General features: G+C 52.1%; 1 protein-coding gene across 4 annotated transcripts in view; it reads right to left on the bottom strand.

Annotated features, from left to right (window-relative positions):
- LOC144152460 (solute carrier family 12 member 8) overlaps window positions 1-15,791 on the bottom strand; it is a 70,412-nt gene that overhangs the window by 7,328 nt on the left and 47,293 nt on the right. For all 4 annotated transcript variants that reach the window (XM_077683730.1, XM_077683731.1, XM_077683728.1 and 1 more), the window contains exons 8-11: window positions 13,846-13,933; window positions 13,598-13,744; window positions 12,695-12,964; window positions 8,156-8,357 (exon numbers count right to left, since the gene is read on the bottom strand). In XM_077683730.1, the coding sequence (XP_077539856.1) occupies window positions 8,156-8,357; window positions 12,695-12,964; window positions 13,598-13,744; window positions 13,846-13,933 (707 nt within the window). The remainder of the gene's footprint in view (window positions 1-8,155; window positions 8,358-12,694; window positions 12,965-13,597; window positions 13,745-13,845; window positions 13,934-15,791) is intronic.

Genomic DNA, 15,791 nt, shown 5'->3' with positions numbered 1-15,791 from the left:
GCATGCAGCAGTCGCGCTGTCATCAGAACCACTTATAATATTTGGGCGCTGCCACTCGTCAGATCAGATGGGGCCTTGTAAGTGACCACTGCCCACAGAAGTAGAGCTCCTCGAGAAGTACAAATGGTGTTTTGCAGCCACCGCGCGTTGCTGAATGAGAAGCATTGGCACCTACAGAAATGGCCTCCTCTTGTTGGTGTGCCTGTACACGATGCTTAGCATATTGCAGTTAACCAGCGTAGCGGTTTTTCCAACGTTGGTTTGTTTGTTTAGTGCGATGTGTAGGAACGCCACAGACCAACAAGAATTGGCCACAGCACAACCGGGCTACGTGCCACTTATTGCAGTTGGACTACACATATTAATTTAGTATTAACAGGCAGCGTTGAATCGGTGTTAAACTGATGCACCCCCCACTTAAGAGGTGTGTTGACAAGGTTCTATCACTATCAGCTTTGGTAGTAAATTGTCCGACTTGTTGGCCTGAATGCGCAGTAGTTTCTGAATGCATAAGTATTCTTTGGTGACTACGCCTGGAAATGTCTGTTAGTCTAATTCTGAACACAATGTGCAATGAACATTGTTCATATGGAGATAGAGTGCTCTTTTATGTAGACTGGAGAGGTCAGCTCTGGGGATGATTACAATGTATTGAGGTGGATGTGAGAGATTGGGAAGCCAACAATAGGAGAGAGAACAAAAATTAAATTAAAAACGACACTCAATGAAATGCAAGAAACAAAACTGACAATAAAGTTGAGAGCAAATGGTGCAGAGAAAGCACAGAACGCTAAATTAATACTCCATACAAATATGCGTTTGCGTCATGTATGTTTATATGGGGTATTTAGTTAAACGCCCCAGGGCTTTAGACCCGTGTGCGTGGAAATGGGCCGATGGAAAAAATGCTTAAGCTCTATATGACTGTTCACTGTTCTTACTGTAAAGATTTTACAATGTTTTGCCGTGAAGCTGTTTACCTATAGCCTGTGATGCATTCCCCGCACGTGTTCAATGAAGCGGGTTGGGGCTACACGAGCCAGGAAATCTGTGTATGCAGACAACTGGCTGGGAGAGAGAGGCGTCGGCGCTGCCAACACCACCTAGATCGGCGCTGCACTAGAGGCATGAGAGAAGGCGGGTGTGCGTTGCTATATTGAAACCAGTGTGAATAAACTATGGTCGATTCCTCTGCCATAGGAATCGAAAGGAAATGGGCTTCCTCTGTCATAGGAACCGAAAGTGAAATGTGCAGCGAAACCTGCAGCTGAGCGTGATTTGTGGGTCGGCGGCTGTCTTGTGGATGTGCTTGGAGAGCGACGTCCTGCTGGCGGGTCGCTTAGGCAAAGGCGTACTGGCGTCATTTCCGTGACGGATATGACGTCAGTGAAATCTTGGTGTATCCCGCCATAAAACACGTGTTGAAATATCAAAACCGAAAACGAACAAGTATAACATACTCTTTAGTACTAATGGTTGCTTCCCCGCAAGAAGACCGTGTGTGGAGGGGTGCACCTTTTACAGGCAGCTTGCTTCGTTGTACTGGGGTCATTTCTGTGACGGATATGACGTCAGCGAAATCTGTGTATCCCGAATAAAACACTTTCGTGTTAAAAACCCAGCCGGTAACTGCCCCTCGAGTTGAGGGTACCTTAATCAATACTGAGTCCAGGCGGAGAATCGACAGAAAGGGGAATGAATGAATGAAAGTTTGTCTCGCCTAAGGGTGGACACCGGAACGCCTGCTGGTGTGGGGATGCGGGGATAGGGGAACACAGGTATACAGGAAAGGGAGGAGCTTGAGGAGGGCAGCCTTTAAATCGGAAAGAATGGCTACTTTCCAGTTGACGAGATTCGGCTCACAATCCTTAATCATGGTCGCAGCCAAGTGGAGGCCCGTGATTTCGAGTGGCTGGCCACGGGCAGGCGGCATTGCCTGGCTGAAGCGAAGGCAGGCGCGATGGATGCTTCAGCTGCCGTTCCCTGGTATGGTAGCACGGACCCATCGGTGATTATCAGCACGTGCCCCTCAATGTTCTCGAAGCAGGCCGCTGCTTCATGCCTCATTTCACACTGTGCAATGACGTTTTTGAGGCCACGTGCGGCAAAGTGGCAGTTATGGTGATCTCACTCGTCGGGAGGGGTGGAGGAGGCATGATGTGGTTAATCAGGGTCAGGCCGATCACAGTTTCGAAGGTGCAAACAATCATACCCATTCGGGAGTGAGGTAGTTCTCGCAGCCGTGCAGGGGGAAGGGAGGGGGGGGGGGCTTCGTCTGGGGCCCTATGGAGGCGCTCGACGTGATTGAGGGTTCGCTGTAGGGCGCGGAGTGCGAGGGGCCAGGCTCCGGCTTCAGCCAGGGCGCTTGCGCACTGCGACGAGCGTGGTAAGACGAGCGGTCTGAAATGAATTCCTGTGCTTAGCCTAGTTTCCTCCACCGTGTTGGCTTGGCGGTGACGAGGGGAATAGCGTACAGGACTCAGAAACACACAATAGCCTCGTAAATTCGAAGGGCCCGAGTGTATGAACACCCACGCCCTTGGCCAAGAGTTGACGGATGGCTTTGAGGACACGGCTGGACCCCAGGTCAGGCAATGGTCAATAGTGTGTCCAAAGATATCTGACCTGGGTCTTCCACTGCAGCTGGAGAGAGAGAGAGAAGCAAACGGAAATGCCGAGAGGTTATCCAGGCTTAGAGCCCGGATTGCTACTAGACACTGGGGAAGGGGTAAGCAGGGGATGAAAGAGAGGGCAGGCAAAAAAGAGGGGAAAAGAGCAGGGCCGCGCACACACTTTAGTCCCTTTGCAGGCACTATAGTCTTTCGGCTAAGCCTGTTTCCTTCATAAAACGCAAAAGGGCTTTCTGCGAAATCGATTGTAGGGGTCGGTGTCCTAGAATAGTCTCTAGTGTGAACGGTTAATTGATTGTCCAATCGGTTGAGCTCGGCGGCCAAACTGCAGGCACCCCGGCACTGACACCCCTTGGACTGCTGAGGACGTTGCCCATCCGAACCTTGAGGTGGCGACCCGCCAGGAAAGCCCGGATGTAGTTCCGCATTCTTCCAATGACATGAAGTCGTTCCAGCGCCGCCTCGATGGTGGGGTGTGGCAGGCGCTCAAAGGCAGATTCAATGCCCACCAAAACAAGAAATGCCACCTCATCCTCGTTTTGGCCTCCTCCAGTGCAGATACAACATCAGCGATGCTCTCGGCAGCGCAGTGGAGTTGGCAAAACCCTGTCTGTTGCTGGGCAATAGCTCCGAGGGATCGGACAATACACTCTGGGCGAGCTAGGATGGTCTTCCCTAAGAGAGCTTCTTCCCCGCAGCCGAAGACCGGTCTGTACGAGCCGGCTGCGCATGGTGGTTTTCCCGTTTCATGAGCGGAACAACATGGACATGGAGAATGGGCAGCACCCCCAGCGCCATTCGACGGTCCGGACAGACCGCCTTGAAACTTGATCATGGCAACGTTCAACGCGCTAGCTCTAGCTTGAAGGCATTTAGCAGGCGTCCTTGCTCTGGGTTATTGAAGTTCCACATCATTTGGTATGTGATGTCAGCGCCAGGAGTGTTGCGATGCTTAGTCCTCTGCAGGGGAATTTCTAAGCTCGTGCATGGAAAGGTCCTGCTGGAAGAGGGCTGCGATCTGGAAACCATAGGGTCCTAATGTCAGCCTCTCTCAGGCCGTGAGGTAGAGGCTGCTGTGGGGATGCTGGGGGTGGTTGGAGCGAACCTGTCAACAAGCAGTTCCACCAGTTACTCTGTAGTAATGCCCTCTCAAATGGCAGCGTCATGCACTGGCTGTCTGGGAGACTGCGGCTGAAGTAATACATAAAGCAACCGCCAAGATTGCCGAGACTGGGGTTGGGTTTCTAATGGCTGGCAGGTGGACTCCCAACTGGATTGTCGGCGTTGCTTGGCGTGACGACAGCAGGCGGCATCCACCCTGTTGTACACTGTCCAGTGGGCAGCAGTGTTTGCGTGCATGGCCTGTCGTTCTCACGTCGACGGGCTGCCCGAACATTGAGAAGCTTCATGTCTGGTATACGGGCTGTGCAAAGTTCACCCGTCAAGGAACCGAAGCTGCGGTGGAATCCTCGGCGAGTTGTCCAAAAAAGTCTACATCCTGATCCAAGCTCTGGTCAGCTGCCTGCAGGCGATCATAACGGTGCGTGCATTTGACCGCAAGGCCTCCTCTGGAGTGAGATGTTGAAGCAGGTTTGGCGACGCATACACCACGACGGACAAAGGTGGGTTCCTCGGCGTACAGAAGCAGCAGCCCAGCTGCGTTTGGCGACCTCCAACAGTTCTTCGCCGCGACGTGCGAAGGATGGGCTGTGCCAGCCATCATGGCTGGCAAAGTCACGTCCCAGCTTGGGTGTCAAGGACATGGGTGATGTGGCGTCCCATGCTTGCGAGGTCTCCCATAAACACGCGAGGGAAGACTCCGTATGGGCTTGGCGAACTTTGATTGCAGCGCACTCCAAGCTATCACACGTGACACCGGAAATATCAACAGCACGGCGGGCCAGCGTGGCCTGCACATATAGCACTTTGCGTGGCTTTCCAGCCAGCTGAGTTGGGTTGTTATGGTGGCCGCTGGAACACGCGCTGATCGTACATGCCGTGGCACTGTGGCAGGCTATATTGTCAGGAAGGCGATAGCACAGTGTACTAGAACACTAGCGATAGGTCCCTGGGCGGCCTCCTGCAATGCGACTGTGCACATGAAACTGTTCCCGAAGGAGGCGGCACACAAGGTCGCTAATCTCGCTATGGCGGGGGTTAGGGTGTTCCACTAGAGAATGCGGGGACGCCACCGTCTGTTGCGGTACCTGGCCATAAAATGTAAATTTTCTGAAATTTACATTTTGGGCGCCTGCCCCTGTTCATCTATATCCAATTGGCTGTAAACCTGCCATACCTTTGCTGGTGTGGGTGTTGTTTCCCACTTTTTTTTCTTTTCTTCTGGGAGCGGGGGGGGGGGGGGACACGAAAAGGAATTGGAATTTGTGTGCTGACTCTGGAGTAGGGCCGGGCAGAGCTATATATGTTCAAAATGTATTTTGGAATATAGCGATACACCCGATGGACGTCTAAAACACAGATACTATGATAGCTTTAAGTTTGGCGGGATACTTCAGAGATACTTTTGCAGGCACAGAAAAAAGGTATTCCGGAAAACAGAAGAAGATAGATACTGAAATACTTTTTTTTTATTTCGGCGACCTCATGTTCTAAAATCCGTTTTTATGAAGCGTTGTGCATTTCAAAACTATTAATGCACAAAATTGAATCACTAATTGAATCTTGAAGAAAATTACATAACATCGCGATTCACACGAGAAAACAACAGTAGCTGCACTTTAGCAAAAGCCGCATCTCAAACCAGCTGTCTTCCAGACAACGTCGATTCGGCCTGAGCACGAGGCTTGCGCGCCAAGCCATTGATCCTCACCGCACTTTTCCTGGCCGACGCGGGTCCCGTCGGCGCTTGGGTGGGCCGAATCTCTCGCTTTCCTTTGTGTGACTGCCCAAACAGAGAAGAGGCAGAGCACAACGTTTATAGAACCAAGGTCAGTTTTAAAACTCTCCGCCTCCGCCATACCAGCAATACGGCGCCCGAGCGACCCACAGCGCCAGGTGGCGTCGCCGTCGCAACCGGCTCCCTTCAGCCGCTGGGGAAGCACGAGCGAAAGCAGCGCGGGCTGCATCTGTACTGCCGTTGCGAACTTAATCGCGAAATATGCCGATCACCGTGTTTATAACCTTTTATTTACGCGTGTAAGTGGTAAGTCTAGCCACATGTCACCGGAGCTACGGCGCTCAATCGGGGACAACCATTGCGCAGTAGCCGCTTGCATTTCAAAGGCCGCGCGGCTTTGTGGCTGCACTTCCGCGTTCGTTTAGAGCATCGTCTAATTTACGTTTCTTGTTGAGGCGTCTGCATATTCTAACCCTCTAGGCAGGAAATGTGGCTGGTGCGTTATGCAGAGCCATTAGTGAAGGCTGGCAAACATTGTCATCATTTCGTTAAAAAAGCTCTATCGGTTTAATAAAAGAACCAAAAAGGGGATATTTTTTTAGTTTCAAGGTAAGGAGATATTTTCACGGGATATCCCTCTTGGCGAAAAGAATAGGCTGTCAAGTATCAGTTTCGCGTGGTGATGGGGCCGAGAAGGGAATCAAGACGAAGACAACGATCGCAGTGCGCCCGGCACAAACCGTATCTCTGTGTCTCCGCTGCAGTGCCTAGTAGCTCTGTAAATAGTGCAAATACCGCTATTATAATCTCGTCTACTTCGTGCCGGTAAATGAGATTATAGTAACTGTATTTACGCTATTGACAGAGCTTCTAGGCACTGCTGCGGAGACAGCAGCTGACCGAAATGGTTACTTCCCCGATTGAAACACTTTTAAACGAAAAGAAGCTATCCCTCTATTTTCTGAAGAACAACAACAACAAAAAACCAACATAACTTCTATTGTAACCTCTGCCAACATTCTTTCGCCAGCTCGCCAATGGAAAACGAACTCCTTCCATGTCTCTCACCGAAGGTTTACTGCTCCCTGCCAGCACGTCTAAAGGTCTAAATTTGCAGCACTTTCTTCGGCTGAACCGTAAGCGCTTTATTTGGCTTTCTGTGCAAACGAGGTCTGTGCAACAATCTGCATGTTTCGGCGTGGAAATTTCTTTCTATTTGCCGGCGGCTTGGATAGGTAAAGAAGAAGGTTTGGAAATATTTGCGGGACGGCTCCTTCGACGAGGCTCCACTTTCCTCACTCAGTTTCTACTTTTTCACTGTTAATTAAGTGGGTGTAGCTCTTTGCTATGTCCTCAGGGCAAAAATTTACGCCACACGCGCGATTTGGCTGAGAGGTTTCAGTCAAGACACGCCTTGGCACGGTACGATATATCTACACGAAGGCCGAATTAACTTGAAGTGCGAGAAAAGCGCCTTTGGGTTTGGTTTCCCCTGTAACCACGCGTGCAACCGGGGACACAACACGCCGGCATGGTGCTCACCTAACCATCTACAACTGGAGTGCGCACGCACACGCGCACGCAAGCACGCACGCGCGGAGACGCTAGCCGCACAACGGCAGGTGTATCCCTCAGAACGTGCTGACCTCAGCTGCCTCCTCAGCCACCCGGTGCTCCGCGCGGGAGCCGGGTGCGACTGCAGCGCCATCAATACGGCTTGGTGCGGCGGCGCCGGGAAACACTTCGAAGTTTTACAACTGACCTTGGTTCTATAAACGTTGGCAGAGCACACACATGTGCCTGGTAGTGGCAATTATGTACCGGCTGCCTCATCGGCGCCGCGCTCGGCATTTAAAGCTAACACGTGCCGTCCACAGAAGGAAGCCACGAAGGGCGAAACAGAGAGAAAGCAGGCGGCCTGGCTCCAACCGAACAGCAATTGTACAAAAAAAAAAAAAAAATGCATACGTCAATTCTGGGCCACGAAAATAAATGTAATGAGATACTCATGCGTGCCAGAGTATCGCGATATATTCGATACACCAGCAGACGACATATGCGTGTGGTTGCTAAAGGTTTGGCCAGGCAGTCAGCATTAGTAGTGGAAGTTCTAGGGACCATAGTGGCAGCGTCAGCCGCAACATTGTTTCGGGCTGTTCTTAACACGCACCTCTACGACGCAGGCGTGCTTGACATTTCACGAGCGATGCTTGACACAGCAGCAGCGGAAACGCAGGGAGTGAGTTCCTGGAATACCGCCTCTCCCACTGTAAATACCCCCCTGCGCATCCACAGCCTGGCGACTTTGACCAGTAGGCTGAGAAGCTAGTACTTGGAAAAAACTCTCGGCGTCCGAAGCTGCACAAGTGGAAAGGCCCGTTTGTTCGCGGACACTGTGGAAAACTTCATCCTGCTCAGTGCTGTGAATAGCCACCAGACAAAGATCTCATCCTTCCTCGAGGAAATAGGAACGCAGGCCTGTTTTGTCAAATGAACTTTGTTCTGTTGTAATTTCCCGTTTCATGTTCTGGTTCATTGAGCTTGAAATGCCACAAGGAGAAAGATAAGGGTTACCTTGTTTATAGTAGGTTCGAAGATTAAAAATAATGCGTTTTTTATCAAGGAATTTTGCGGGAGCCAGATTACCGATGGGTTTGAGAGTGCTGACCTTTGGCGAGTAGGTGGGTCCTATCTGTGATGGCGGAAGCCTCTTCCGTCGGTTTGTCGGCGCCCGACTCCCTGCTTTCCGCACTCCGGATGGAGCTGTGCTCGTCCGGGGACGTGACGGGAGACTCGCTGGCGCTCGCACTGCTGTGCTCGCGCGGGGTCTTTTCGTGGACGCGTTCGGGGAACAGCTGGTCCAGGTCACCCTGCGTGCGAGAGAACGTTACGTGCGCCGGTTGTCAGTGCTCTTCAAAGTTGTTTCCTCACCTGGACGTTGTCTCTTGAGTCCCCTATAAGAACACCACTACAGCTCAGCAATTTAAATGAAGGTTATAGCTTCAGAATTTAGAACCTGCCGCGGTGTCTTAGTGCTGCTGAGCCCAAGGACGCGGGTTCGATCCCGACCGCGGGGGCTGCTTTTCTTATGGCGGCGTAAAGCGAAAATTCCCGCGTGTCGATATTTTGGCGCACGTTGAATATCCCCATCAGGTCGAAATTAATATGGAGCCCTACAATACGTCGCGCCTCAGCCCAGGCAGAGTCCTTCAATGCCATTCTGGTCATGAAACTTCGCCGTCAGGCTATGGGAGAGCTTCGTTCGCTGCCGCGCCGCGGCACTGGTGTCGATCGGAGGGCAGCCGGGGGCGTGGTCAGAGCGCGTTTGGCCAACACCCTCTGGACTAGCTAGCCTAGTCCAGAGGGTGTTGGTTTGGCAGGGAACGGACCACGGAGTAAGATAAAACAGACGCTCGCCGCCTTATCAGCAGTGCGCTTTCACTTTACGTGTACTGGGCCGCTCAAATGGTCATCATGTTGTGAGTGGCGAAAAAATTTGGTGCGAACGGGCATGTTGCTACTGCGTTCCTGCCTGCCGGTCTGGCTACAGAGCAGCGGCGATCTGCGGTGGCGCCACTCGCCTTTGTCCCCGTACGAAACTTGGCCGTGAGTTTCATGACCAGAGAAGCATTGAAAGACTCTGGCCCAGGTGTAGCTTCGGACCTTCAAAATTTGATCCCCCCTGTAATTTTGACGGTTAATCTTTAACAGGCCGAAACGTACGCGTGCGTGCGTGCGTGCAGATTGAGATAGAGAGGCAGGAAGCACTCGCACACACAAGAGTCCATTGATCTGTGCAGGGCCAAACGTTCCCGTCGAATTGCGAAACTGCTCTGAACTGTATACACGTCGCTTACGCAAGCTACGCTGCTCGCGCACTGCAGCGGAGCTTAGGCGAAGGCGACCTTTTTATTATGTTCATTGCCGCATCCTCTCGAATTGCTTGCGTCTGTTTGCGCAACGTGCTGCATTCCGGGAAAGACGCTTAACTCTCTTGCTCATTTGTGGTGGTTATCTTTCGACGATCCGCGCTGCATTATACTCGTGCCGGGTTAGGAAAGATCGCGACGGTGCAAAAAGATGCTTCTGAGATACTCTCCGTGCTCTTGCGAAACACCGACGGGCAGCAGCTATTTTGTATTTTGTAGGGCGCATGACCGATGTGATGTCGCATGTAAAATCTTGCGCCGAAGTAGATGGAGCGTCAGTGCAAGACCTGTGGGAGGTGAATCTCCCTTCCCATTTCATGCGCTATCTGAACTAGTACGGCTAAGACTGCGTTTCAATCCCTTGCTGCCCGTATCTTGTATTCGAACCCGTAAGGCGAATGGACGATTCCGACTAAAATGCCCAAATTGACGTCGTCACACTTGGGTTGGGAGTCACCGCGCAGGGCAGGGTTGCGAATTAATTCACACCATCTGGGAGTCTTCAACGCACGCTGACATCTACGCGAGGGCGTTTTTTTTTTTTTTGCCTATAAAAGAAATTATGAGGGCACTCATCACTCCTTGTGATGTAGTAAATGCGAAACCATTAGCGTCTTATTGCCGGACACACGCCGCCTTATCCGAACAGATATGCCGTTATTGTGGGCGTCGCAATAGCGTCCAGGGTGGAGTCCGGCTGCATTGCCGGGTGAACCAGCGGTGGCAGCGCGAGGCGTGGTGCGTGCTGAAATCACGTTCCCTTTCATAATCATAGTAATAATTTTGCATCTTTAAGGGGCGAAGCTCCTTAGGGGCTCGGGCTGTTGACGTCTCATGTCGTCGTCGTAACCGTCGCCTCATGTAGTCATGGTACTAAAACACCGGGACACTTGTTTACACCCTGCGCTAGAACGAAACGCGTACTAAAAAAACACCGGGACACCCATTTTCGCCTCGCGCTGGAACGCTTCGTAACGCGAACTAAAAAAAAAAAAACACACCGGCACACTCGTTTACGCCTCGCGCTAGGACGCTTCGTGCTCCAAAGACACGAGACTTCTACAGCAAAGCTGTATACCTCTACCCCCAAACGATTTCATCTCCGTTGGCAAAAACGCTAAGGCGCCAAGAATACACTTATACACTGCATGCTTCGCCCCTCCCGAGGATTCACGTTAGTGGAGATGGCCCGGGATTTTTCTTCTCTCCGTTGGTCGTGGTGGGAAGAACATTTATTTTAGAAACGCTAAGGGGCGGCATGCGGTGTAGCGCAGCGCAGAAACAGAATCGCGCGTAGCTTGTCACAATATACGTCGCCGGCACGTTTTCTCTTTGTCCCGTAACGTTTTGTCTCGTTCCCTGTGCTAGCTTCGTGGAGGTCATGGAGGTTCAATGGACACGGAAGGCAGCCCGACAGTTTCCGCCACGGTGTAGCATCGTTCCTGTAGAGAACTGTACCTATCTAGTTGTCCGTTGTGTGAGCGGAGTGAAAAAAAAAAAAGAGCGAAAAAAAAAAAAAGTGGCCGCCGCTTACGTTTTTAAGGTGCTTCCGTTGCCTGCCTCTCGGGCAACATATCTCGCCGTTCGGATGCAAGAACACGGGAAAGACCCGGTCCATCCACACTATCTCACAGCTTTGAGAACCGGCTGTTCTTTCTAGTAAACGCGTTTTCTTGCTCGCACGGCATTCTTTCCTTGATTGCGAGGCTTCACATTTCGACGGAACGACGTTGCCAGGAACGCTCTTCCTCCTAGACTCGGTCTTGATTGAGGTGCCCTCAACCCAGTATCGCTTGAGTCGACTTTCCTTTCTCTTCCAATGAAGCAACCCTCTCTCTCTGCCGGCAACTCGCACCGATCGCTTTAAACAAACACCGGCATACTCTTTTTCCGACGGCACGCGCCCTTGGTCGACAGGCTTAACACACCCTCGACGCGTACCTTCACAGTGGGAGAATACACGTTCACGCGTACGTCAGCGCTTAACGATTTCAACGTGCCGATCACGCGTGCTTACCAAGTCGCGTTGCTAACAAAGGCAGCTAGTGCGCGTCCGACACTCAGCAATGGATATAGCTTAGCGTCGACGGACGCGCAGATACGCATACAGTATACGTAAGCGACCGAGAGTACTTCCACCCGATATCGTTATCGTCATTGCCATCATGCTAACAACCTTCAAGGTACAGATAACGCAGTACGTACACGTTGCACCATGGTGACGTGCAAGTTCCATTGATCGAAATCCAGATCACATATGTGGGGCTGGGCGTCGATTAAAAATTTTAATCGGATTAATCGGTAAGCTTTAATTGGTTAATTAATCGATTAATCGGTTGCGGTGTTGCGGGAAATCGGTGTTGCGGGAAAATGTGCTCACTAAAGGTTGAGGGACACCACGTTATGCACCTGTGCAGTTCGATGTCTCGGAAAAGCAAGCAGTCTTCTTCAATCTTCAACTCCTGCACCCCATGACACCTCTTTGGGCTTTTTAAAGCGAAGCTTTCTATGTCCCACTTGTGGCGGTGTCGAAAAACACGCATCGCAGGAAAGCCAACCTTACGCAATGGGCTTCCACAAAGGGCACATGATAATGAAACGCGAAGCTTTCTCCGATGCAAATGCAAAGTCCACAATCCAATCAGCCAAAGTACAAATCTATGACAACGCTGAGCTACCGAACCAGCGCATTCAGAAAATAACTGATAGAATATAATAACAACACATTCGATTATCTCAGCGTTGTCGTAGACTTGGACATTGGCTGACTGGATAGAAAACTTCGCATTTGTATCAGGGAAATTAAGCTTCTTGTTTCAACCATTCTTCCAGGAAGGGGCCTTAGATTTTTTAGGGATGTTTTTATGTCATGGCTTTTCAATAGGACATACATAGTTTAAAACGTGTGTGCGCTTCTTTTGAGGGACTCCATTCCTCAAGTGGTACAACGCTCTTACTCTACTCATCCGCCACTGTCTGCTGTCAGAAGAGCGCGTTTTCGCTGCTTGTTCCGGTGTGTGAGCCGCCGCTCTCCCTCCTGTATAACGACCGAAAACATCATCCCACACACCCTTCTGCTTCCCACTTGATCAGATGGCGATGTGTTACTCTGTACGGGCAAATGTTAACATATCGCCAGACAGGCATCATAGTCTGCGACAACAAGGAAAGAGTGAAAGGAAGAAGGGGAAAACAGGCATGTGCGGGTCAGATAAAATGACCGGGGCCAGATGCCTGGGAGAAGTGTGCCGTGCTCGCTCTGTGCTCATGACCCATACCTTTGGCTCGGCGAGGGCGCCGTAGGTGGCCGGCGGTGCGGCCTGTGCGCGGATGACGGCGGCCTGCTGGCGGAAGCGGTCGTTGCGCCTGCGCTGGATGTCGTACGTCATGGCCATGGAAAAGTAGGCGTACTCGACGCACGCGTACGTCAGCAGGAACGGGATGGTGACCAGCGGGGCGAGCGTGTTCACCTGGCCCGCCATGATGAACACGAAGGTGACGAGCGCGAACAGCACCAGCGCCACCACCGGAACCTTGTTGGGGCCCTTCTGCGCGCGATTCCCAGCGAACGGGCAGAGCGCGCCCGAAGGGTACGTTAGTGCTGCTGCAGGAGATGACCGACCCCCTTCCGTGCCCCGAAGTCGATCAATGGCGTTTTTCGAGCATCCGAGGGACACGTTAGTTAGGGAACACGCAGCGCAATAACTTATTTCAATCAACTCCTTTCAGCAGAAAGGGTTTTATTAATGCCTTTTAATTAAGGTCCCTATGTGGAACTGCAACCTCAACTCGCGGTGTGCCGCGCGAGTTCCGTAGAGCTTGCCGAACGCTAATTAACACCGGAGGAGGGGGGGGGGGAGGCAGAATTCTGAGTTGGGTCCGTTTCGAAAACGTCAATTTTGTGTCCACCTCAATCGTGACTAGTCGTGACTCTGACCAATGAGATGCACAGAAACAGACGCCCCCTCCCCCCCCCCCCCCCTTGCTTGTATTGCGTCACAGCTGTTCGTTTGCTTTCAGCCAATCAGGGCTCGCTCAAAACAGGCATGAAATGGACAAAACTGAGAACTTTGCTGCATGTGATGGCTTGAGGCTAGGGGGAAGCGTTTCTACAGTTATGGCCAGTGTTGCATTCATGATGTCTTACTACTCTGGCGTCCAGATAAGGAAGAGATTCTTACTCCGATGCTGAGAAGTCTACTGAAAGGGAGAATTCCGTCGTTGGCCATGTTCTGCAGGATGCGAGGCGTCAGGTACAGCGCTCCCAGGCAGGCAGACATCGAGGAGATGTACAGGCCGGACAGGACCATGATACCTATGGCGGATGCCTGCGGTGGGGCGATGGATATGAAGCCACGATTCCGTTAGAGAACACGCTGAAACAGTTCCGCGGTGTTGCGTCGTTGACCCGTCATGCGTGTATGCATACCTTTTCGGCGATGAGGTAGTCGCTGGTTAGCGCCCAGCGCTGGCACGTGCTTCCCAGGCCGAGGACAAAGACCAGGTACAGGAACAGGCTGCACAGTTAGTCACGTGCCTAGAATCACTAGCGAACATGCGCTCAGTGTAAGGGCCGCTGTCGATTCCGGCTATCGCAAGCGTGCTTTTCGCTAGCTCGCCAGACCGCAGCGTTTGGAGTGATCACTTCCGTCGAGCTGTCCATCTGACAAGAGCAGCACGAGATGTCAGATGACAATAAATGCGTAAGGAATTATTATATCCCATATTCCCATCCACTATGCGTCGACTCAGTATTGGTCTGATGTCAGCAAACCGGCAGGTGGTAACTTTCGTGCTCCTTGTTGCTTGCTGACAATAGCTTGCTGAATAAAAAAACGAGCGTCTTGGACAAGGGAAGCAGTTCGAGTGGAAGTTCAAATTAACGTGAAGACACGGACGCGGTCTTGGGCCACCCACCGGTGTGAAGGAGCGGCCACCGAGTGAGGCGACTACATAGAAGTAGGGAAGAGAGATGAAGCACCCGGTGTAGGCATGAGGTGGTGAGAAGATTTGGTGCCAAATAATGGACTCGGACAGCGCAGGATGCGATCGATTACAAGTTTGTGGAAGAGCCTTTCCTGCCGCAGTTGACAGAAAAGAGGCTGATGATGATGACGGCGATAATGATGTTTCTGTTCGTCTGTCCCCCTGGCGTAGCAAGCGCACGTATTTCATGCTAACATCCATTAAAAGTGATCTCTCCCTCTCTCTCCCTCTCTCTGTTGTTACTCGGCGTCTCGGCGTCGGAGGTTGTAGCGGCCCGCATCCACCAGCTGCTGGTCCGTTATACGAACTCGAGCGAGCTGGCGGGCCTCCTCCGCACGTTGAAGATATCCGTGGACGTCGGCGTTGAGGTCGTCGTCTTCTACGTGCGGAAGCATGGCGTCGAGCATCGTAGTCGGCCTTCTACCGTAGACAAGCTCGAACGGCGTCAGCTGCGTCGTCTCCTGGATAGCCGTGTTGTACGCAAACGTGACATACGGGAGCACTTCGTCCCAAGTCTTATGTTCAACGTCAACGTACATTGACAGCATATCTGCGATTGTCTTGTTCAGACGCTCTGTTAGTCCGTTCGTTTGGGGGTGGTACGCCGTCGTTCTTCGGTGATCCGTGTTGCTGTAGCGTAATACTCCTTGCATCAGCTCCGCAGTAAATGCCGTTCCGCGGTCTGTGATTAGGACTTCCGGGGCTCCATGTCGCAGCACAACTTGGCTTATAAAGAACTTTGCCACTTCTTGTGCAGTCCCCCTCGGAAGAGCGGCGGTCTCTGCGTAGCGCGTCATGTAGTCTGTCGCTACGACAATCCACTTGTTCTGTGATCGTGACGTAGGGAACGGGCCTAAAAGATCCATTCCAATCTGTTGAAATGGTCTCGATGGGACGGCGATCGGTTGCAGAAGTCCGGCGGGTCTTGTCGGCGGCGTTTTTCGTCGCTGGCAGTCACGGCAGCTCCGGACGTAGTGGGTGACGTCAGAGGTAAGGCCGGGCCAGTAGTACCTCGCCTTGATTTTTCCAATAGTGCGGGCTGTGCCGAGATGTCCGGAAGACGGGTCGTCGTGGCACGCTTCCAAAATTTCGTCACGAAGGTCCGCGGGGATGACGAGAAGGTAATTCGCTCTTGTTCCAGGGCTGAAATTCTTCTTCACGAGGACGGAGTTTCTCAGGCTGAATGCTGGTAAGCTGCGTTTGAAGGTCCTAGGAACGGCAACGTTGCATCCCTCGAGGTACTCGATTATGACGCGTAAGTCGGGGTCGGCACGCTGCTGGGCGGCTAGGTCGCTCTCCGTCACGATCCCGAAGAACGCGCTGTCTTCATCAGAGTCTTCTGGTGGTGGGTCGACGGGGGCGCGGGACAGGCAGTCGGCGTCGGAGTGT

The sequence above is a fragment of the Haemaphysalis longicornis genome, unplaced genomic scaffold (genome assembly GCF_048455015.1).
Source record: "Haemaphysalis longicornis isolate Haplotype H1 unplaced genomic scaffold, Haemaphysalis longicornis Haplotype H1 scaffold_9, whole genome shotgun sequence".
Classification (NCBI taxonomy): Eukaryota; Metazoa; Arthropoda; class Arachnida; order Ixodida; family Ixodidae; genus Haemaphysalis; species Haemaphysalis longicornis.
This window is presented reverse-complemented; position numbering and strand designations above follow the sequence as displayed.